This window comes from Lissotriton vulgaris, chromosome 10, assembly GCF_964263255.1.
Source record: "Lissotriton vulgaris chromosome 10, aLisVul1.2, whole genome shotgun sequence".
Lineage (NCBI taxonomy): Eukaryota > Metazoa > Chordata > Amphibia > Caudata > Salamandridae > Lissotriton > Lissotriton vulgaris.
The window spans coordinates 858,934,635-858,959,396 of NC_141698.1; the positions used below are offsets into that span (position 1 = coordinate 858,934,635).

The 24,762-nt window shown below is 47.5% G+C and overlaps 1 protein-coding gene across 4 annotated transcripts in view; it reads left to right on the forward strand.

The window, feature by feature from the left end:
• Positions 1-24,762, forward strand: part of LOC147688908 (peroxisomal carnitine O-octanoyltransferase-like) — a 407,404-nt gene that overhangs the window by 209,033 nt on the left and 173,609 nt on the right. For all 4 annotated transcript variants that reach the window (XM_086941806.1, XM_086941805.1, XM_086941808.1 and 1 more), the window contains 3 exons: positions 1,721-1,829; positions 7,451-7,544; positions 7,775-7,900. In XM_086941806.1, the coding sequence (XP_086797932.1) occupies positions 1,721-1,829; positions 7,451-7,544; positions 7,775-7,900 (329 nt within the window). The remainder of the gene's footprint in view (positions 1-1,720; positions 1,830-7,450; positions 7,545-7,774; positions 7,901-24,762) is intronic.

Here is a 24,762-nt window from a genome sequence, read left to right on the forward strand (position 1 = left end):
ATATAAGTACACCATGGAAAGACCTACAGAAATACAGACCTGTATACTTTACCTAAGTGCGGAGCTTGAGATAATCAAACAAAGCTTTCATCTCTGTATATCTCTTGTTATCTTATGAAGTGACCAGCACTGGATCTGGAGATGAAGTGTGAAGTACCAACTGTGCTGTATATGCCATCTTTGATCTCCTGTGCCAGCTGTCGGCCCAGGAACAACTCTAATAATGGGAATTCTCAATTGTCGATTTTCCATGAAGTGATACATTATTATCTAAATGATGCTTAGGAGGGAAAATAATAGTCTCATACACCCCCAATAGGCTACTCATAGCACGTCACACACCCACTGGATACAGATTGTATTTCTCTTGGCTGCAGCTGGTTTCTCTTTTTCTGGCAGTTGTTTTGATAATTCTTATGGCTAGGCCACTTCGACAACCATCCACTGATCTCTGCTGAGACCACCCCTCACATGTGGCAGCTCATTGCTGTTCTGGATTCTACATACAACTGAGAAAGGTGTGCATGCAGGCATATTGTTGCCACACAGACAAACCACAGCTGCCCTCCACCCAACAACTCTTTTCTGCTTTGAATGGTGCCAGAACAAGTGGAAAGAATCGTGCTTTGTGTGGAAATAATTCCATTTATTTCTTCTGTGGTTTTTTAAACGGTGGATGGACTCTTTCTAAGATTCAGAGTCATTCAGAACAGAGACAAATCATGAAAAACAAAAGGATGTTACAGCCAACACGTGTTTCGCCCTGTCAAATTTGCTATTACTGCCTGGGGCTTCCTCAGGGCGTAGCGCTCAATAATATTTAGTCTCGAGAAAGAAATCGGGTACCTATGTAGAGCTTCCGTTAGAATCGCTGTATCATTGTTGTCTCTCTGTCCGGGGAAAAAAACTTATATCAGTAAAGGCCTTTGCCGAATTAAGTTTCTTCTCCCAGACCACAGAGAGATAAATATGTTTGCGCGTGTCATGATTTGACTCTGTTCTGGATGACTGAATCTTAGAAAGAGTCCAGCACTCTTTAAAAAAACACAGAAGAAATAAATGGAATTATTTCCATACAAAAAAACAATTCTTTCCGCTTTTTCTGCCACAATTCAAAGTTCTGTATAAGTGATTGGGAATGGTTCTCCCATTGCCAAGAACAAGTGAACTTTTCTTAATTTGCTCTATTTGAAGCAGGCTTGCAAAAAACCAGAACCTATTACCCCCAACTCTTCTCTGCTGCAGTGTTCTGTTCTCTCTGCCCGTCTCTGCTGCAGGTGACCTCGATGAAGAGGGGGATAAGGTGACCCTCATGCACAGGGAAATGGCGGCAACCCACAGAAAACAATAGTTTGGTTCAGGACTGTTTCAGTTGCACATTGGTGCCCCTAGTGTGGCTTGAACAGTGAAGCAGCAGGGTCATGAAGATCATTCTGGGATTTCTGGCTGGAGCCCTAGATAGAGACCTGTCCACTATCTTGCCTTGTCAGGCCACATCCACAAGGTTCTATACCTTTGAATTTTATATCCTATAAACTGTTTTATACATTGTTTTTACTGATTTAATGTTTTTGTATTTAATTTGGTTTGATTTTGTGTATTATAATGGCTTATGCTGAGCTGCATTAGACTCAGATATTGCACGATAAAAACTGCAAGAAATTATGTCAATTGCAAGATGGTACTTTGGCTTGATGACTTTTCCACACTCTCTTTATAGAGCGAGAAGGAAGCAGCCCATCACATCTGGTGGTCATGTGCAGGGGCCGGCAGTTCACCTTTGATGCCCTGCATGAAGGATCCATCCTCACTCCGCCAGAGCTCCGCAGGTTATTCAAGCTGTTCTTTGTCATGAATGTTCTGGCTGTACATTTCCGTGAATATTCATTGTGGTGGCATGGTCCTTCTAAAAGCACATCTGGACATGGGGCTGCATAGAAATGATCAGAAGCCCACAGTGGTGGTGGGGTCGGGGGCTTTCAAACTGTTACTTGCTTATTTCAACATGGCTTTATTTTTTAAAGGTACTTTCATCAGCTGTGTTAGAGCGGCACCCTCTTATATTATTCATTTGTACACATTTTATATGAAATATATATATCACTTATGATAGAAAGCGCAAATTCTGCATTATGGTATGTGTAATGATTCAGCATGTTGTGGCCTGCCCCTATGGAATTTTTAAAATGCAACTTTTCAGGAATTAATGTATTGTAAATGTATGTAAGGATAAATTATACTAGCTTTCACTTTAATAACTTGACGTTGAACTTTATTTTCAGTGACTACTTTGGAAGAGTCCTGGGGAGGTTCAAATAACGTATTCAAAACTTTTATAAGTGTCTTATCAGCCATTTTAATCCAACCTTTCTGGGGAAACAGCCCCTCCTTTTTTGTATTGGGTGAAACCGCAGTACTTGCTGTTTTATTTCTTCTGCCAGTAACACAATCCATGTAATCCGTTATTAAACGCTGGAGTTAATGCACATTTTTACATTACTTACCCGAGTAAAGATTTATTTAGACAATGTGGCTGGGAATTCTACGATACCTATGTAACAGAATTATCTTCTGAAATGTAGTTTTGACTCCTAAATACACATGCACTTCTCATCTTTTCTTTACCTTATCCCACTGCTGACGGTATACAATTCAGAAGTCTCATATGACATTTTAGGCTCCTGCAGGTGTTTCTGTTTGCATAATAATTGACGGACTCCCGGTCTAGGCATCGAATCAATGACCTTGCTAACCTGAAACCGTTTCTCCCATTTGCTGTTTAAACCGCAATACCATAGACTTGCTCATATCCACATGGACATAAGGGCTCTGCCAAGAATCCATGCTCCAAACAGTGGTGTATGGTTGCCACGCTGAATACATTATAACTAACGAGCTTTAAATGGAACGAGGACAAAAATGTGTTTTGTAAGATGCAAAAAGCCACATGCAGTCTTTCAAACATGATATCTTTGTTAGACTAATTTATATTCTAATGGCTCTCTTTCAAGATCATATTGGTCCCTTTTATGTGGGAGGGATAGTGCTGCTAGAACATATATTTCTAGTGTTTGAAAATCAAATAATTAAATTTAACAGTTCATAAAGTGAAATATATGTTTAGTAAAACAAAATTTACACCGAGTGCAAAATGAAGCAACTAGAAAGATGGATTAACCGTTTCTCTTTCGACCAGTAGCTTGTAGTTAATACAATTCATGCTGTTTTTAGTTTTAGAATTCCGATTGACTTAAGAAATGAAAAACAGCACAAATTTTATACTTTTGCTTCAGAAGCAACCCGAGTGACTCAAACAGTGAAAATCTGAGTGTCAGTAAATAGACTAAAACTACATCCCGATCATGACAATCTATTTTATAGTAACGAAAAATAGTGCATCAGCTCATAATAAACTTCTCTGTTTTACAGAGCACTTCTTACACATAAACCAGCCTGATAACGACGAGTGGGGGTCAAAACGCACTGTGTAGACGGTACACACAGGAACTTAGACCTTTTGAAGCAACTAAATAGGAGACAGGAGAGATTCAATTTGCATTCAAAGATATTTTAACCCATTATAGCCGCCCTCTCCCTTCTGTTGGCGGAGGTGGGGGTGGGCGCAGGGGTCTGGTGGTTGATGCAAAAATGCATGCTGATGGACAATCGAGAGAGAGAGAGCGTGAGAGAGAGATAGATAGATAGAGAGTCAGTCAGTCAATTATTATGGTGTCGGGTCTAAAAGAAAACCATGATATGTATATATTGATTAAGCACATGAGATGTTAGGCAGGGGTTTTATGGTGAAATGAGTATATCCAGGATTGATACTAAATTATGATACAGTTACATATTTTTACTCAGCAGCAGTTTCTCCATTTCCATTTTAGTTCAGATATGGATAAGAGATCAGTGCTGCGACAGCGTTAATATCGGTTAAGATTGCAAAAGGAACGCACAGGAAGCACATTTTCAAAGCACTACCAAACCAGAATATGGACTGCGGGGAAACCTTTTCTGTATACATTTAGTCTTCTGTTCCTTCTCTCATGTCCTTACAGGACCTTACCCATGCTGATTCCCTTGGATGAGCAGTCAGCAACCCGCAAGAGTTTTCTTTCCAAACAAGCATTAGTGATACCCCTTATGTAGCACCTTATGTACTTAGACACTCATACTGAGTCCATTACCTAGTGAAGAAATGTTTGGATAAAGATTCCAGATGATCCTATGACATGCAAGTGCAGGTGCTCCTTTTCAGAAGAATAGGGCGGTGTACTACCCAGGAACCAATCTCTTAAACAGGGATCATGTGTTGGGGAATGTTACTAGAAAGAGTGAAGCAGATCGCTTGACCTGGCTCAAGATGAAGTATGTGGTTGCTGCCCTACATACAGACATTCTCATTGAATGTCTTAAAACCATAACAATACTCTTAATTTTAATATTCACATTGTTGCCATCATATTTACTGACAGAAGTACAGAATACATTATAGTAATCCTGAACAAAGTGTAAACACATAAGCCTTAAAACAGTAGCAGTGAAGATCCCATAAGCAATTTATCCTCTTTTCAGAAATCTCATCAGTAGATTCAGGCACAGCGAGAGTAACCTCAGCAGACGGGCCTACCCCAGCGAACAGCCAAGGAGCACCTAATTTTGTTAGGTTGAGGGTTGAAAAGTGGAAAAATGTGATCAAGAGCACAGTGAGGCTTGAAGGAGATCAAAGCATGTAATGTTAGTGACACACACTAAAATTCCAGTGTTCCCACCCGACCCCATTATTTGGAGTGCCTCACTGTTTTGGAAACTGGTGGTGGGAAGTTCTCAAATTGTTTAAAGATTTGCTAGTCCTCACCTTCAATCACAACTGCTTTCTCTTGCGGAGCTATCAGCTTGCTCCTTATCATCAGGACATTATGTTTAGATTGTGGGCCTTTCTGTTACTAATCATAGTTATTAGGTACATTAGTTCACATGGCTCAGTAGAAATAAGTTTGAACTCCTATCTTCAAGGCACAATAGGTTTCGAAACGAAAGCAACGGATGGAAGCATGGTGCCCTACTGGCATGAAGAGGGGTGGAAACCCCGCTCTCCCCTCCTGTTTCTCTCCCATTCCTTGCATGGTTTATTGATTGCTTTATACATTCCCTTCTTTCAACCCTAATTCGTTAATTTCATAATAGACTCTTTCTTCCCTCCTTCTGCTTACCGTCTTTCTTACCTCCCTTGATGTTCTTCATTCCACTATTTCTGTTTCTTAACTTCATGCCTTACTACCGTACAGTCTTTTTCCTTCTTTCCACATCTTTAAACATTTCTTGTTCTTTCTTAACCCTTTTCCCAATTTCTCTGTCTACGCTCACACAACCTTCTTAATCCATCTTTCTTTCATTTCTCCATCTCTTTTTAGAAGAATTGAACATGGTGAATGGTCTTTGTTACTGGAAAGGGCAGTTTGATGGGCCAGTCTCATTAATTCATGGCTTGCTAATTAGTGTGATTGGTCACATCACCCTGCTGCAGATGTCTAATCAGAAGGTATTGTATTGAGCCGTTTAATACTTTTTGGATTGATAGAATATCCATGGTTGAATTGTTGTAATATTATTGCCTATCAATAAAATAAAACAACAGTGCGCACTAAGTTCCAGATCTTAAACTAGATTTATACAATTTACCCCATATGCTGCTAAAACATGCTTTGTCACAAAAGCTATCCAGTGAAGCTTTTAGTTGTTCTAAAAAATAATCAGATTTACAAGATAAAGAACAGCTTTTTTTCAATCTGGATGACTAGCTGAGGGGGGATCAGTCAGCCCTGCTCCATCTGGTCCAAGTCTGAAGGGAAAAAAACGCTAGATTAAAATTAACCTCTCCCAGTGCAGGAACAAGTTCAAACAGCGCTTTCCCCCACCCCTAATGGGGCATGTGTCATCTCTAGGTGTCGCTCCAGCTGCCCTAACCATACACCGAGGTAACCCATCCGTAGATGGCTGCATTAAAAATCAAACATCAGCACTCCGTTACACACAACAGTCATTATAATCGTATACACCCTGTATCTGTTGCCACAATGGGGCCGCCCTGCACTTTCTTCCACCTCAACTCTCCTGGTGTCCTCACAAACCAGGACCCAGGCCAGATCATCAGAGCTGGATCAATGCAATTATGTCACTCGACTGGGGGATCACCAGACCCCGATGGATTCTGCACCACGTCCTCCTCTCCACTGTTCTGTGTAGGAACCAGGTCATCACCTTCCATCCATACCTCCGCTAATGTGCCATCCTCCTGTACTTCAATTCTTGCAATGACAGGGTGACAGGGTGTTCTCCGTTGGAGACTCTTCTGGAGAAATAGTCCAGTTTGACATCCTCCAAGTTCTCTGTGTGCCACGTTCTTCTCGGTGCACCTTGTTCATCTGCTTGAGCCAGGCCCAGGCCTCTTAAGGTCTCCAAGAGAAGTGAGTTTTCCGTGCGCCACCACCCTGAGCTGCACCGGGAACAGTAGCATATATGAAAATTCCCGGATCCGAGTTTTTGTTTAAGTTTCATACATAACTTACTCTACGACTGCACTTTCCGCGTATAGTTCGGGAAGATAGCAATGTTGTGGTTTTTTAAACTTTAGCATCTCTGCCTCCTGGGCCTTTTTAAGTGTGCAGTCTTTGTCTCAACAATTAAATCTCCTTGCAATGATGCCCCGATTCCTATATTTGTTATATCGTTTAGTAGGCTTTTCGAGTTTTTGTGTTTTTCAAATGCACTAAAATCCACTGATTTAAACATCGTGAAAATGAGTTTGCTTGTGAGATAGTACTTTGCACAAATCAGAGAATTTATTATGAGCAAGATTCAACCCACAAAAGTTTTCACTGGGTCTTAACAGCAACCACCAAATAGAAATCAATTGGTACTTGCGATCTGTCTATTAAAGGAAAGTGTTGCTCAGCATGTTTACAGCAACAGCGTATCTTCATTGGCAATTTTTAGAGCCTCATTGCAAGTTACTCTGGTTCAAAATCATCTGGGAGAAATACTGTTAGAAGAAGATAGCAAGGCAGGTTTTCGATTCTAAGTTTTCTCTATGAAACTGGTAATAGATTGTAGTAACAGACCACTTGTGTCTGATATCACCGTATAATGTTAATCTTTATGCAGTGTTTTGGCTATGCCAATTCCTGCAGTTGTTACCTGGAGAATTTTGCAGAGGCAAAAACCTATGGCAGAGTATATTTTGCACAGAATCTGTAAATTGAAATTAGGCTCAAACACGGAGTTCCTTGTCAGAATTACCACCACACCCGTAACGAGGTTGTAAATGTACACAGATATAGCTGTTCTTTTTCATATTCTCCCAATCAATGTCCTTACTGGCTATACTTGTCTTTTTGCAACATAAATGTAATGGTATTGTCTCTGAACGTGCGTAATCTTTTATTAGGCAACTTGGTTATATCCATAAGAAGTGCCACAGTGAGCCTCTTGGGCCAGGAGTGGGAGCCCTGACAACAGAAGAGAGAACCCGCTGGGCTGAGGTTAGAATTCTATTAAGACCGTTCTTTATGATAATATGTTTCTCACAAACAACTTCTCTCTACTACTCTTCATACATTTTTGCAGAAATTTAAAATGGGATAAAGACCTTGCTTCCAAACACGTCCTACCGTTCAGATGATTTAAAAAATGAGTTGCTCTATCTTGTTTGCTTTCATTATTTTCTGTGAAATGCTGAACTATGTTATCATATTCTTTCAATCTCTTTTAGATCCGGAAATATTTAATCAGCCTGGATCCAAAGAATTTGACCATATTAGAAAGCATCCAGAGAAGTATGTTTGTGGTCTCTTTGGATGACTCCAGTCCTCATGGAACTAGTGAAGACTATAGTAAGGTGAGAGAAATTGAGGATTTCTTTCAAATATTTATTATTATGCCTGGCTTCGCAGCACAACTCTGTCAGAGGGCACATAACACAAAAAAGAGGTAGGCTTATAAGAAGTATAGAGATGGGTTTTGGCAGATTGAGGCATTGTTGATGCAGACCCCATGTCAGAGCAATATTCTGCTTTAATTGCTGAGTTGCGCCCGTTCCTTAGTTTGTTCTGATTTAGTCAGCTTGCTCGAAGACATTCAATGCTGCGACATCAAAGAAGCAATAGGAGGCATCCCCTCTTCTAGCTTGTCTTAGGTAGGAGGCAGTTTTTTTACTATTTAGTTGCTTGTGAATTTAAGTATTTTTTCTTTAAAAAAAAATAAACACTTGTTAGACATTGATTTATTAAGTGTTAGTGTTTGCTTTGCAGAGTACTATGTTTTTTAACCTACACAACATTTCTATGAAAAATCCTTGAACTGCTCCTTCTAACTAGCCTGGAATTTAAGAGTAGCTGCTATAGACTGCCAATGACCTATTTTTTTGAGTTCAGAGTCCTGCCAGCACTAGAGTGTCCTAAGGAAAGGTTGGGACACTTGTGTACCTGATGCTTGGGGATGCCAGTATGTGCTTGGTTGTTCAGAAAATGTGATCTTTAGTTTTTTGTCAAGGCGTTAGTGAATGGGGACTGTCCCTCAAAAGCCACTGGGCAAAGGTTCTCAAAAGTAAATAAATGGACCACCTTGGCCATTCAACCCTCCTCTCACCTTGTAGTGTAGTTCCTATATTCCCAATAGGCTCTGCGCCTAAACAGCAGTATAGCCGTAGGACTGAGATCCTCTAGGTCTCTACTGACTATGTTAGACTTAATTAGTGTTTGCCAGATAGCTCAGAGGTCACTAGAAACTTTCTCGAATGAACAGGGAGGGGTTAACTTCCCTGATTTAGATAAGAACGGATTAGCTTCTGACAACCATATAACATGACAACTTTGCTCCCCCAGAATAAGGAGTGTATCTCCAGAGTCGTGTGAAAACAATAGACAGCTATTTCACTCAGTCAATCGTGCATGCTTAATTTCACCAGGGTGCAGAGAAATAGAAAGACGGGCGTTTTCAATAAAAGGTGTTATTTTATTGAGCAGTCTTCTTTCTCATGCAAGAGAAATGAATTGCCACAATTGCAATACCTATCATGAAGTAAAGTGCGTACAATGAAAGGAGTATTATGAAATAATACTGTAAAAGCATGGATATGGTTTCTTAGCCATATGATACTTTAAAATGGATAAAATATTTACATATATAAAAACATTGACTAACAAACTCAACTGGTGCTTCTAAGATACGCCTACACCGGTGTACCTGACCTAAGCCTAATACGTGGGAAGGAGTAAGTAAGTTGCAGTTTTAAGTTAAGTTGGGTTTTTTGCCAAGAATCTGAATCAAGAATTCTCTCTAAGGTTTGAATCAGCTCCGTACCTTGGTTACAGAATGAAGGAGGTCTTGTATCTTGTTTATCAGGACTCAATCTCCCAGTAACCCGCAAAGGTGACTGGAAACACTGGAGCTGGATTCTCTGCGTGAGAAAAGGCAGCTTCTCCAGTGTGTCAAATGGCAGGGGCGGCTTCCTTCGGCTCACATCAGCTGGGCTTCGGATAAGTAGATAGCTGCTCTGCTCCACACCACCGTGTGTTTGCTTAAGGCAAGTGTTGGTATATTTATACCTGGAAGGTGCCGTGTTTGACGCAAGGTTGGACATAAGACGTCAATAAAGATGTCACTAAGTACTGACTGTTCCTTTAGTGCTCGCAGGAGTTCAATGACAAATCAAAACATGGGGAATTCCCAGGTTGCTGAAGGTTTGGTGTGTCGAAAGAACTTGTTGTGCTCTCTAGGAATCTAAGGAAGTAGCCTTGCCGTATTTGGGCTGCGTGGGCCATTACTGAATATGGGCAAGATTTGTATGTCTTCATTAGGACATGGTTTATCATAACCGCATGAATCAGGAATATTTAATTAGGGTCCCAGATACATTCACAACAACCTTCCTGTATTTGGTGTTCTGCTTAGGGCTGGTTGTGTCATCATTGTTTCAAGAGTAAAACGTGTCGATCATTACATATCTAAGATGCAGTGGATTTTAAGCAAGGTTTTTTAGAATCATTGATCAACAAAGCTCTCGGGGTGCAAGGACAAATTAGAGATCATCAATCATAGAGATTGGGTAAGATGTTTGTGCAATAAACAGAGTACCAGGACCTGAATGCGGATATGGCCCTGAAAAAGTACAACTATTGCAGTACTGCAATAGCATATTCCCAAGGCTACATTTTATTCCGTGTTAAGACAGGGTTGAAGACATGTAGTTGATGACCTGGAAAGTGAACTATATTGAATATCAATAGTCTGTGCTTCTGTTTATTGATGGACCCATTATTCCGTTTAAATGTTATATATTTTTAGCCTGTTATATATAGTGCACTCCAGTCTTCGAAAGGCATATAAGTGCTGAACATTAGTGGCAGATGGATCTCTACATGGAGGAGAGACAATACAGTAAAAACAACCATCTTTTGTAGTTTGAGTGCAAAGGATGTGCCTAGATAACGAAGCCTTAGATATTAACTCGCAGGCAAGGCAAAGGGAGAAGACCTATATGAATAACATATGAACAATGTAGTTTGAAAGAAACAGGTTAGTGTTAGATTCCTTACCTTAGAATATCCCCAGGCGTTAGACTCTATCTGGAAAGTCTTGCGTAGCAGTACCCCTGTTCATCGGTAGGCGTCGTCTGCGGCTCCTCGTCCGTCTTCGGCGTCGTTGGCGCCGGGATGAGGTCGTCGGAGTACTTAGACGCCGCCCTCGCACGCTGATGTCAGTTCTCCTTTTTTCAGCGCCAGCAAGCGCAGATCCGGAAAAAGCAGTACTCCTTAGTCACTTTTTGACTAACATTTTTTGATCTTTTTGATCCTGTTTCGAATCGTAAGACTATCGGTGCCGGTAGGGATGCCCGGGTTCGAGCCCTGTGCCGATTGCAACCGACTGATGTCGGTTACCGCCCCCCATTGCCGGTGCCTATATTGCCTAGGGGCCGACCATGACTACAAGTCGGCCCGTGCCGTTCACGGTCCAGGTCGAGAAGGAGGTCGAAGGACCGGTCGCTGGGACACAGTCATCGGAGCTCAGCGAGTCGACACCATTCGTCAGGCTCCAAGTCCTCAGGAAAGAGGCACAAGAAGTCGAAGAGACGGCATCGCTCTTCTGACTCTCCCCGACGCTCGCGCAATGCGGCCGGGGGTTCGGGCGACACCGCCCACGTGTCTCCACCGGAGCCGCAGGCGCCGTTGCCAGCTCCATACCCGCCGGTCCCTGGGCTGAACGCGACGCCGGAGGAGATTGGTGCCTCCCTCATGGCCATGAGGTCGCTCTCTCCTCCGTCGGGTCCCACTGTGGCGCCTTCTGGCCCGCGGTCCCTACTGGGAGCCCAAGCGGGCCGGGTGCTCCCGCCCCAGCACCGTCGGGTGCTTCGGCCCTGGCGCCGTCGACGACTCCGGTCCCGACGAAACAGGGCCCCACCAGGTCCGGGTCGCCACTGGTTGACCTTACGACCCCTCCGCTGGCGGCGGCGCTGGCCACCAGGGTGTCGCCCCCAACGCCGTCCCAGGACGACATCGTCCCCGGTCCCTCCCTCGGAACCGGCGTCGTACCGGCGTCCCTCGACGCCGCATTCGACGCAGAGAGAAGAGCAATTCTTCTATGATCCAGCCCCATCCTTTGAACCAGACTATCAGGAGATGGGAGGCGAGGGGGATTGGGAGGGGTCTGAGGACCCTCTGGCACGAGAGTGCCAGTCGTTTCAGGACTGGGCAGTGAATCTAGTGGAGGCCAGTGGTTTGGACACTTCGCCCGACACAGGCTTTGTCTCCCCACCTACCGTGGCTACGGAGGAGGGGGCTGCTTACAGCGTGGTGCTGACGAGGGGCGTTCACAGCCTTGGGTCTTGAGCTCCCGGTAGCGGCCGTGAGAACTAACCTCCTCACAGAGGTCCTTAAACCGCAGGCAAGCTCTTCGGAGCCTCTACTGCCTTTTAATGAGGGGCCTTACTGACGTTCTGTTGGGCACTTGGTCCAGGCCCGCTACAGGTCCCCCTATAGATCGGACATGGCCAGGCGCCACCGACCCCGGCCCCAGGCGACCCTAGCTTCCTATCCACCCACCCCACCCCGAGAGCCTGGTTATCCAGGCCTCTAACTCCCAGACCGCATTCCAAACTGCACCACCTGATTGGGAATCCAAAAGTTATGAGCAGTTCGGTAAGAAGCTGTTCTTCTCACTTAGTTTGGGGTTGCGGTCGGTCAACACCGCTTGCCTTTTGGGCCATTATACCCACTCTCTGTGGGACACGGTCGCGGACGTGCTGCCAGCTTGCCCGGAGAAGGCCCGGGTCAAACTCGCTCAAGCACTTGCGGAAGGGCGGGATGCAGCACGGTATTCTATCCGATGTGGGCTGGATACCACGGACTTGCTGGGCAGGGCGATTTCCACGACGGTGGCAGTTTGCCGCCAGGCCTGGCTGAGGTCATCTAACTTTTCGGCTGATGTCCAGAATTCCCTCATGGACATGCCGTTTGATGGCCGTCGCCTCTTTGGCGACAAGGCAGACAGTGCACATGAGCGTTTTAAGGACTCCAGGGCTGGGCGAAGTCCTTGGGCCTGTTGGCCCAGCGCCAGCAGACTTCTGCCTTCCGCTCCTTTCGTGACCAAGGCAGGGGCACCCCCTCACGTCCTGCCAGCCATGGGCCGCAGACTAACATCCAGCGTGGCGGCGGACGTGGTAACCGCCGTGGCGGTGCCAGGGGACAGCAGTGAGGCCAGTCCACATCCACTCCCGCAGCATCCGCCTCAAAACCTTCCTAGTTCGAGCTTTCAGGCCCATTCGACGCCAGTTGGGGGCAGGGTTCGCTATCACCTCCTTCACTGGCGCTCCATCACATCGGACAGGTGGGTGCTGCAAATCGTCGGAAGGGGCTACTCCCTCCCCTTCGAGGTGACCCCTCCAGCCATGCCACTGCAGTACCACCGCGTGTCTGGGGATCACTTGCAACTTCTGCAAGCGGAAGTTACGGCCCTCTTGGCCAAGGGGGCCATCAAGAGCGTTCCTGGGCCAGAAGTAGTGTGTGGTTGTTACTCCCACTACTTTCTAGTTCCCAAGAAGGGCCTAGGCCCTATCTTGGACCTGCAGAACGTCAACGGCTTCCTCCGGAATGAGAAGTTCAAGATGCTGACTTTGGCTCAGGTTTTAGCTGCCCTAGACCCAGAAGACTGGATGGTAGGGTTGGACTTGCAGGACGCATATTTTCACATCCCCGTCCTGCCGGCCCACCGGCGTTACCTGCGGTTCACGGTATGCCGCGAGCACTTTCAGTTTACTGTGCTCCCCTTCAGCCTTACCAGCGCCCCTCGGGTGTTCACAAACGTGATGGCGGTGGTCGCAGCCCATCTGTGCAGATTAGGGGTGTCAGTCTTCCTCTATCTCGACGACTGGTTGTTGAAGGCGGGCTCACAGTCGTCTGCCACCTCCAGACTACAGCCAACCTCTTGCACCTGCTGGGGTTCTCCATCAATGTGCCGAAGTCACACCTGTGTCCATCTCAGAAGCTCCTCTTCATCAGAGCGGTTCTGGACTCTGTGCAGTTTCGGGTTTTCCTCCCGAACAGCGGGTTCGGGATATTCAGGCTCTGATTCCGATCTTTTAGCCTTTATCCCGGGTCTCAGTCAGGTTCACGCTGCGGCTTCTGGGGCTGATGGCCTCCTGCATCCTTCTGGTGCATCACGCAAGGTGGCGGATGCGGGCTCTGCAGTGGGACCTGAAGTTTCAATGGGCCCAGCATCAGGGCAACCTGTCCGACCACATCCTGATCTCGGAGGGCACTGCGAGACAGTTGCAGTGGTGGGTCACGGACCACGATTGGGTTAACGGCAGGTCCCTCTCCCTACCCCAACTGGAGCACATAGTAGTGACGGACCCGTCCCTCCTGGGCTGGGGGGGGCCACATGGGAGAGGCGGTGATCAGAGGCCTCTGGTCTCCGGCGGAGTCCCGGCTCCATATCAATCTTCTGGAGCTGTGGGCGATCCAACTTGCACTGAAGGCATTCCTTCCCTCTGTCCGGGGAAGTGTAGTGCAGGTATTTTCGGATAACACCACTGCCATGTGGTACTGCAACAAACAGGGCGGGGTGGGGTCGTGGACCCTTTGTCAGGAGGCTCTGCGCCTCTGGCAATGGCTGGAACACCAGGGCGTCTCCCTGGTGGTTCAACACTTGGCAGGTTCCCTGAACGCTAGGGCGGACGAACTCAGCCGCCGGTGCATGATGGATCATGAATGGCGTCTGAACTCAGACGTGGCTCAAGGTCTCTTTCAGCGATGGGGAGAGCCTTTGTTAGATCTATTCGCCACTGAAGAGAACGCTCAATGTCATCAGTTCTGCGGATTGGAATTTCCAAGGTGGCACTCGCTCGGAGACGCTTTTCGTCGCAAGTGGAGCTGCGGTTTATTGTACACCTTTCCGCCTATACCACTTCTGCCCAGAGTGCTGAAGAAGATCAGGCGCGACCGGGCCCAAGTCATCCTTGTGGCTTCGGACTGGGCACGAAGATTCTGGTATCCCGAGCTACTCAGCATGTCTTTTGATCCCCCGATTCGTCTGCCTCTTCAGGAGGACCTTCTGTCGCAGCAGCAGGGGATGGTCTTCCACCCGAACCTGTCCAGTCTCCACCTCCATGCGTGGAGATTGAGCGGCGACAGTTGAGGCCATTTGACTTGCCTCCTGAGGTCTGTGATGTGATTCTGGCAGCCAGGCGTCCCTCCTCAAAATCGGTATACGCCTGCAGGTGGAACAAATCTGTTGCATTGTTGCATGGTGCACAGCAAATGCTGTGGATCCCCTTTCTGCCCCCCTTTCAGAGGTTCTCCTCTTTCTTCTTTCTCTTGCCCAGCAGGGCTCTGCTCTGGGCACTATCAAGGGCTACCCCTCTGCCAGTTCAGCCTTTTTAAGGCTACCTGATCAGCCTTCTCTTTTCAAGTCCCCTGTTGTAAATAGATTAAGGGCATCACTCACATGTTTCCTCCTGTTCCTTTCGTGATGCCTCAGTGGGACTTGAACCTTGTTCTTACTTATTTAATGTGCACTCCTTTCGAGCCACTTCACAATTGGCCTCTTCGTCTTCTCACTCTTAAGACTGCCTTTCTGGTTGCCATCACCTCCGCCAGGAGAGAGAGTGAGCTCCAGGCTCTTTCTTCCAAACCTCCTTTCCTTTCTGTCCATCCGGACAAAGTTGTCTTGAGAACGCATCTCTCTTTCCTGCCCAAGGTAGTCACAGCCTTCCACATCGGGCAGTCCATCACCTTGCCCACCTTCTTTCCGCCTCCGCATCCCTCGAAAGAGGAAGAGAGGCTCCACCGTCTGGACCCAAAACGTGCGCGCTCATTCTATCTGGACAGCACACGCCAGTTCCTGGTGGACGATCAGCTCTTCGTTGGTTACGTGGGCGCTAAGAAGGGAAGGGCGGTGCACAAATGGACCATCTCTCGGTGGCTCGTGCTGTGCATCAAGGCATGCTACTCTATGGCTAAAAAGGAGCCTCCTGTTGGGCTGAGGGCCCATTCCACTCTGCTACTACTGCCCTAGGCCGGGGAGTCCCTTTGCAGGTCATCTGACAGGTAGCTACGTGGGTCTCGCTGCACACGTTCGCTAGACACTACTGCCTGGACAGCCAAGTCCAGAGAGATGGCTTTTTCAGCCGTTCTGTTCTCCAGGACTTTCTGGTGTGATCATTGGTTCACAGACCCTCCACCCGGGTTGGTATTGCTGGGGTATCTATTCTAAGGTAAGGAATGTAACACTAACCTGTTTCTTTCAGATGCACAAGTTACTTACCTTTCGGTAACGATATATCTGTAAGAAACAGTAGTTAGTGTCAGATTCCTTACTGCCCCACCCATCCTCCCCGTTCTGCGAACCGATATCTAGGGTTAAGGTTCTTCCCTTTGAGGGCCCTAGTTTTATGGCACCAGTGTCGGTTTTTATCATGGCTCTGCGTTTCCGGCGCAGAAAAGCTGTGTATAAGAACTGATGTCAGCGCGCAAGGGCGGCGTCTAAGTACTCCGACGTCATCCCGGCGCCAACGACGACGGGCGCGGAGCCGCAGACGACACCTACCGACGCGCAGGGGTACTGCTACGCAAGACTTTCCGGATCCAGTCTGATGCCTGGGGATATTCTAAGGTAAGGAATCTAACACTAACTACTGTTTCTTACAGATATATTGTTACCAAAGGTAAGTAACTTGTGCATCAATACAAACTTTCATAAAGAAGTGTGCCAATTCCACCAAGGAAGTACTTGATGCACGCTTCATTCCACTATCCTCCTTATGCCCCTAATATAAAAGTGGAGTGCCCTGGTGTAATAGTCCCCCACAGTAACCCGACTATGTCATACTAATCAACCACTATTAACCACTAGGATATTCATCATTCTGTTGAGTAACATAAGTAAACCTTCAAATAGTAAAGGTTTCTGGAAAGCTGGTTAGATTGCTAAGGTCCCAATCTTTGTTCACATTCAGCCCGTCTTCTCCCCTCAAAGATTTGTGCATACTCATATCTGCATGTTTTCTTTTTATATATTTTCTTTGTCAATTCTGTTTTTTTAATGGAAATACATTAATGCACAACTTTGTATGTGATCCAGCGCAGTTCCAGAAATTACCTGCAAAACCATCACCATACTCCTAAGGAGCTATTTTTACATTACTCATCAGTGGGGCGAGTCATTTTAACACACATTCACCCTGCTCCAAGGATTGGTGAAGACTAGAGGAGAGCTGCTGGATTTTTAGTGGAGTGTCTTATTTCATACTAAAATTTATACACTATATACATCTGCAGTTTATCGATATCACCATGGTTTTATTTTCAAGAAGCATGAAAAACGCCCCACCATTATTGTCAAAGGATCTGCTAGTAAAAGTTAACTAATGGACAACAAGACCAGCTTAATTCTCCATGTAATACATTTTTTATTTTAGAGTTAAAATCTCCTAGCATTACCTTTTATTCACTCTATTTCAATAATCATTTAAAACATTAATAACCTAAAGAGAAAGAAAAGTTAAATTCAAACATTTATATTTATTAACCTAACCGTTCAGGAAAGTAAGCCAAATTATATTACCAAGATTTCAGGACACGGACATCAGCATAAGGACAGAACAGTTCCCAAAAAAACACCTCTCTATTCTTTCTTGGTGTTCACCTCCCATCAGGACTCTGCACCCATTTGAAAAGTTAAAGTCCAGAAAAATTTCAAAGTCCTCGCACCAAAAAAATTCAAGCATGTCGTGGTGCAAAATAAAATCGAAAAACAAGATTTTTTCTTACTTCTAAACGTCCTCTTTTATACCCTTTTTCCCTAACTTATCTATCTAAAACCTGTAACTTTTGGGGTCTTTCTTTATTCTGATTGGTTAGTCCAAGGGGTGGATTAGCATGACCTCATCACCTTCTTGTTCGTATTTCCGCAAAGTCATCGTTATAATTAAAAAAATAAAGTCTCTATTTTCTTTTAGTAGTCCTTTCCGCTTGTGTCCTTTACTTTTGTAATTTCTTCAAACTTTCCCATGCTCACGATGTGGACATTCAAATTTGTTGGTACCGAATCCAGCATCCAGGCCACACTGTCCTTGACTCACACTGTACAGGCACTGACTGCTTGCACTTCTCTCGAGTTCTGTCACGCATGAGTACATCATCTCAATCTCGGAGTCGCTGTAAACTTTCATTTTGGAATAGGCCACAATGGGAACTCCTATAGAAACAAACACAATTAAACGTTAATTTTCGAAATATAGCCCTTCTGTTTACCTCCCCCCATTCTAAGGTAACCCAGTTAGTTATTACCTAGCAGATATAGCAACATATAAGCATGATTTACTCACCATTCTTCATCATTTACGCCACAATTAGACATACAGAAAGCATATACATACAGATTTTGGTTAGAATATGACATTTACGCACAAAATTAGTATGACAACTTCACATTAGTAAATTATGGTTCGCAACATAAGCAAATTAGTATTCCACGTGTATTTATGTGTGCATTCTATTGTATGTTGGTTATTTTCAAAATCACACAATTAATTCATGTTACTGTTATGGAGAAGTGATTTCACGAGGGGTATACAAAAAATGTTGTGTTCAACCTCGCTCCATCATATGCAAGGGTCACTGCGGGCAACTGCAAAATCATAAATGCGTACATAGACTGTGCATTAAATGCCCCTGGCAGCACTTGGGACAGCAACACTTCAGAATACACATGGCTGAATGTATAGCATATAGTATCAAGGGCAGTAGAAAGTGCTAGGGTAGAGCAGGAAGGAAACCTATGATTGTGAAGGTGGCTGGCTTAGAGGGGATTAGAGGTAGGTAGTTGTGGACCCAAGCTGGAGAACAGGATCATACAATTAGCACACTCAATTGCAAGACAACAGTAGACCGATGTAAACTACAATTGCCTTCAGGTTCGCTAATTCAGGTATTGCAAATACATTGATGAGAAGTTGTACCAGCCATACAATAATAAAAAAAATAGTTCCACATACAAAAACACTATTTTACTTTTAGAACACCCTTACTTAAATATCATTAGTCACGCTGTGAAATGTTAAGAATTACTTTACCAACTAGAGCACTTAAAATGCTGGCTGTGACTACTTCTTGTGTACGTTGTAAGGACTATGTAAGGAAATAATGCAGACCTAACAGCTACTGTTTATTAGCATGTGTTTGGTTTGATTGAACAAACTGTGCTAATGATTGCTGGGCTGGCAATTAACACCAGTTTGCATGTCCTCTGCAAGGGTAAATACCCATGGTTAACATGCTGAAATTATATTACTACTGCATGTTAACTACCCTCACTATGCGCCTCTACATGCCACCCATTTTACATTGCTGGGCAAGGTGAGAAGATCAGTGATGCAAATTCTTATGTCCTATTATCCAAAGGCATAAAAACGGGCAAGAAGATAACATTTCTTTCTTGACATAGGCACTGACATCCAATACTGTATGGAAATAGTCTATCTGATAGAGACTACTAGCCGCAGACTCTTTAACGTAGAATTATCCTCAGGCGTGAGACTGGATCTGGAAAACTTTTGTAACAGCATCTCTGCGTGCCGGGGGTGGTACCACTTGACTCCGCCCTGACGTCCTCCACGGGCAGGACGTCAGCGAGGTCACATAAGCCCTACCCTGGCGCGATGACGTCAGTTTCCTTCTTTTCGTTGTGCAACGCGGATCCATCCGGATTGTGTTCCCTTGCCTATTTTCAGGCCTTCTTTTAACGCTTTTGCGTTGAGGAACAGTGTGCGAATACCTTCTGGTTTCAATGCGTGTACTTTGTGTACACGTCAGATGTCGGTTGCGGACCCTCACCCTATTTATATGTGGTGTTTGGGCGAGCACCATGGTTCTACGGACTGTAAAACTTGTCAGCATCTGAAGCCGAAGTCCCGGCGGGAGCGCCGGATGAAATTGCTTTTGTCCCGCTTGTCCAGATCGGTCTCGTCACCGCGTCCGTTCCCTGCCTCGCTGATTCCAGCTGTGACATTGTCCTTCACCGAGGCCCCATGGGCGTCACTCGCCCACCGGTAAGTCTTGCAGCTTGTCACCGGTGAGACTGGATCTGGAAAACTTTTGTAACAGCATCTCTGCGTGCCGGGGGTGGTACCACTTGACTCCGCCCTGACGTCCTCCACGGGCAGGACGTCAGCGAGGTCACATAAGCCCTACCCTGGCGCGATGACGTCAGTTTCCTTCTTTTCGTTGTGCAACGCGGATCCATCCGGATTGTGTTCCCTTGCCTATTTTCAGGCCTTCTTTTAACGCTTTTGCGTTGAGGAACAGTGTGCGAATACCTTCTGGTTTCAATGCGTGTACTTTGTGTACACGTCAGATGTCGGTTGCGGACCCTCACCCTATTTATATGTGGTGTTTGGGCGAGCACCATGATTCTACGGACTGTAAAACTTGTCAGCATCTGAAGCCGAAGTCCCGGCGGGAGCGCCGGATGAAATTGCTTTTGTCCCGCTTGTCCAGATCGGTCTCGTCACCGCGTCCGTTCCCTGCCTCGCTGATTCCAGCTGTGACATTGTCCTTCACCGAGGCCCCATGGGCGTCACTCGCCCACCGGTAAGTCTTGCAGCTTGTCACCGATGTCTGGTCCTCGTTCTGCAGAGGGCGCCGGTACCTCACCGGACGGGCACCCTCGCCCGTTTCCACCCTATCCACCTTTTCCTGGCGTTGAGGCGACTAGGGCCCAAATGAAGGCCTATGCTACGTCTCTGCAGGCTTCATTGGGCCCCCCTCCTCTTCCTGAGACGTCCACAGACCCTTGCCATGTGCGGGGCCTTCTGCGGAGTCGCCTGCGGATTCGACTCCGGCGCAGACGGGTTCGGCTTCCGGATCTGATAGAGACTACTAGTCGCAGATTCCTTAACGTAGAATTATCCCCAGGCGTGAGACTGGATCCGGAAAACGTTTTGCCACAGCATCCCTGCGTGCCGGTGGGGGGGGCGGCATCACACGACTTTGCCCAGGCGTTGTCCGCATACGTGACGTCAGAGAGGTCACAGAAGTCCCACCCGGGCACGGCTACGTCAGTTTTTTCCTTTTCCGCGTGCAACGTTGATACGGATCGTACTCCGGGCCTGTTCAGGCCTTGCCCTTTCGCTTATTGCGTTGTGTGTGGGAACAGTGTGCAAATGCCTTCGGGCTTTAAGACGTGCTCCTCTTGTGCGTGCCAGATGTCGGCGATGGATCCTCACCCTATCTGCATGTGGTGTTTTGGGGTAACACCACGACTCTCTGATTGTGAGGCTTGCCAGTAGATGAAACCGAAGTCCCGGCAGGAGCACCGGATGAAACTCCTCTAAGTTCGCATGTCCAGGTCCGCGTTGTCACCTCGCCGGGCCCTTGCGGAGGGTTTTCGGCACCGTCGCCTCCGTTTTCGACATCCTCCCTCTCCCTCTCCCAGGCCGCAAGAGCGTTGCTCACCTGTCAGTAAGTGTCGCAGTTTGTCCCCGAGGGCTGGTTCTCGGCCTGTTGGGGGAGCGAGCTCTCCGCGGGTGGTGTTGCCCCGCGTGTCGCCCCCCTATCCGATGTTTCCCGGTGCGGGGGCGACTAGAGCCCAGATAGACCTATGCAGCGGCTTTGCAGGCTTTGCTGGCTTCTCCTCCTCCTCCTTCTTCCCCTCCTGGGACGTCAGCAGATCCTTTGCAGTGTGCGGGGCCCTCCTCTGCGTTGCCAGTGGCTCCAGCCCCGGCGCCGACTGGTTCAGATCCAGGTTCGGAGGATGTGGTGCCGTTGGGGTGTGACCCTTCGGGGACCCCTCCTTTGGCCTATGGCGCCTCTTCTTCGCCGCAAACTCCCGCGGGAGTCCCTGTGGTGTCGCGGGAGGTCGCTGGGACATGAGTCGCACCCCGAGTCCCACTCGGTCCTCGAGACAGGTGGTGGCCTCATCCGAGGCGTCACCGCCTCAGCAGCTGCAGGCCCTGATGCTGGCAGAGGACCCTTCTTGTCCAGTCACGGGCCGGGTTTGGCGGGGGACCCCTCGTCCTTCCCCTGGTTCCTCTCGCCCCTCCACGCAGGCGGGTGCCTCATCGGAGGTCGGGTCGACGCCTTTCTGGCGCCATTCCCTCACCACCCGGTCTCAGGCTCAACCCTGGTCTCCTGCGCCGATGCCGTCCCTCCAGTGCGCAGGGATGCTATGGCAAAAAGTTCTCCGGATCCAGTCTAATGCCTGGGGATAGTTCTATGTTGAGGAACCTGCTGCTAAAATCGTCTCTACCAGATACATCGTTACCAAAGGTAAGTAACTCGTACTTTTGAGGGTTAGGTGTCGTCGAGGTGCGGCCCTACGGGGTTCCCCTCTTCGACCCACGATGTCCCTGCCTCATCGCAAATCCCAGCGGGGGTCCCTGTGGTGTTGCAGGAGGTCGCCGGGACTCACTGTTCTTCCTGAGTCCCCCTCGGTTCTCTGGGCAGGCGGCTGCCTCACTGGAGGCCGAGCCGACTGCTTTCGTCCCCGGCCCTAATGGCGCCGCGAGTGGTAGCCGGGGCCCGGGATGCCTCCCCGGGTCCCTCTCGGCCTTCTACACAGGCAGCTGCCTCGTTCCTTAGCCGCTCCGACTCCGCCCCATTCTCCTAGGACACACGTGGTGGTGGTGGTCGACTCGGCGCTCCTGATAGCCTCTTTGGCACCGGAAGAAGACGCACCGGCGCCTATAGCTGACTTCACGGGTCGTAGACTCTTCTCCGGAGGTTCCTTCCTCTCCGGAGGTTTGTCATCTCCTCGTCTCCTCTTCACCGGACACTGGACGCCGCGTCGTTGCTTTTTTTCCCGGCATCTTCCAGGGAGGGCTCTACTCTGTTTCCGCGGCCACAGCCCCCGGACCCTCTCTTCCGCAACTCGCTGTTGGTTTCCTCGCAGGCTTCTCCGCCTTCTCTGGAGGATCTTCCATCCTATAGGGGCTGGCCGTTTATTCCTCCAGCTGGACTCGGGGATGGGCGGCTTAGTTTACAGCCGTCACCCATGGAGGAATTGTTCTCTCCCCCGCGACGCCCTACAGAGGCGAGTGTAGCCTTTGTCCGGGTCATTTCCACGGCCGCTGGCATTTTGCAAATGGGCATCCCTGTCATACTATTCCCTAATGACCATTTGTTGGAATTTCTCCACCAGGGCTCTGGTGGAAGGGAGCTGCTTCTTCCATTTGAAGCTTCGCTCCACAACTCTCTTTTGGGGATCTGGGGGCGTCCTGCCACGGGAGATCCAGTGCCTAAGCTAGTCCTCCACAGCCACCATCCTGCTCCACACGACCCACCATTCTACCCAGGGCCCTCTTCTACAGATTGCTTTTCCTTCCTTGCCTTCAGTGTTGCTCCCTCCGTCACGGGAGGCCCAGTGGTTGGATTCCTGGGGGCATAATATCTTCGCTTCCACTAGTGCTGCTTTGCGAGCACTCAACATACTTTGTGTGTTGGCTAGGGCTACCTCCAGCCTATGGGATTCCGCGGAGTCCCTTCTGTCTCATTCCTCACATGAAGGTGTCTGCGCTGATCTACAGCACCATGTGCTGGATGGCCGGGATTTAGCTGCATTTATTCTCGGTTCGGCTTTGGACGTTTCTGATTCTCTCGGACGTGCTATGGCAAGTTCTGTGGCTCTCCTCCTCCATGCTTGGTTGCGGAATGGCATTTTTCCGGAGAATATTAGGGAGCGTATGGTTGATCTGACTTTTTATGGGGTTCTTTTGTTCATCACCCATGTGGACTCCGCCATTCAACAGTATCTTGCAGGGCTCCGTCCTCCTCCCCCTCTGTGAGCTTTGCTTTGTCGGTCCTCCAGTGCTTTATGGGGGGAATTTATCCCACCTTTTTCTTTGGGCCTGGTGTTTTGGTTGGCCCATCTGTGTGTTCTATGTAGCTTGAAATGCCTTTGGGGTCCTTAAGTTGGCCCCTCTGTGCTATTGGCTGCTGGTACAGCCCTTTGGTTTTTGTTTGTTTTGGCTATTAGTGAAGCCGTATAGGTCCTCAGGTTGGGCCATATGTGTATTTTTGGCTGATTGGTAAGCTGTCTGTGGTACTATCTGCAGGTCCTTTATGTTCTTGCCCTCTGCTGCCGGGTTTTTCCCCTAAGAGGTGTTCCCATGTTATGTTTTGGGACGTGTCATACACTAAGCGGGGTACTTGTAGGTATTGTGTACATCTGTCCTAAGCTGGGAGGTTGTGGACACCTTTTCGGGTTCCTCGCCTTTCCTGGCGCCACTCTATACCGCTTGGTGCGGTTTCTCTTTTGTCTTGGCGCAGCTTGTGCTGCTCCAGATTCTGTCCTCTTAGTATCTGCTAAATCGTCAGACCGGCTTTGGCATTCTGTCCACGACATTGTGTCGTGGTGTTTCCACCTTGTTGTCCGGCGTTTCTGCCTGGTCCTCTGCCTTGTGTTCCAGGGGGGCTAGGATACTCCTAGTATTCTCCTGTGTTCTGGATGACGGCTTTAGGTCCTTCCTACGTATTCTCCTCTTTCTCTTCTGGCTGGTCCCACTTCTTTTAGTGGGTGGGATTTGGTCTCTGGAATGCTCCTTCTCTCGGGCTTGTTCTGGGTTCCTTGGCCTTTGCCTTCGTCTTGCGCTTAGCTTGATCTGCGCGCTGTGCTTCATGGTATTGCCAGCTGCCGGCTGCGCATGCCTGGTCGTTATAGTCCGCCCCGATGAGCCTTGGCGTGGCCCTTTTGCTCCTGCGAATAAAAAGTAAATTCCTTTGGACAGAATTATATTATCCCCACGACATACAATCTGCACACTACATACAAGCCGGGTATCGCACTTAGCCAACTCACTCACCCATATTACAGAAGTTTGAACTATATGAAGCCGGGAAATGAACGATATAAGCAAAATTATAGTTCTTTTCTTCCTTGGTACTCCTCTGGCGCGGTCTGTCCCTCCGGGGTTTTCTGGCGGCTGTCCTTTGTACCTTGGCTAGGCTTGGGGTATCCTGGTCTTCCCTTTGCCTTGTTTTTGCTTACTTCTGCTTGGTGGGGTCTGGGCCACCCTTCATGTCCCCGTGACACATCCCCTGTTGGGGCTCTGTGTTTCTTCCAAGCTGGGGAGGTTCTCTTGCAGGCCCTCCTTCCCTCTGGGTATGGCTAGGATATCTATTCTACGTTAAGGAATCTGTAGCTAGTAGTCTCTATCAGATGTACAAGTTACTTAGCTTTGGTAACGATGTATCTGGTAGAGATGATTCT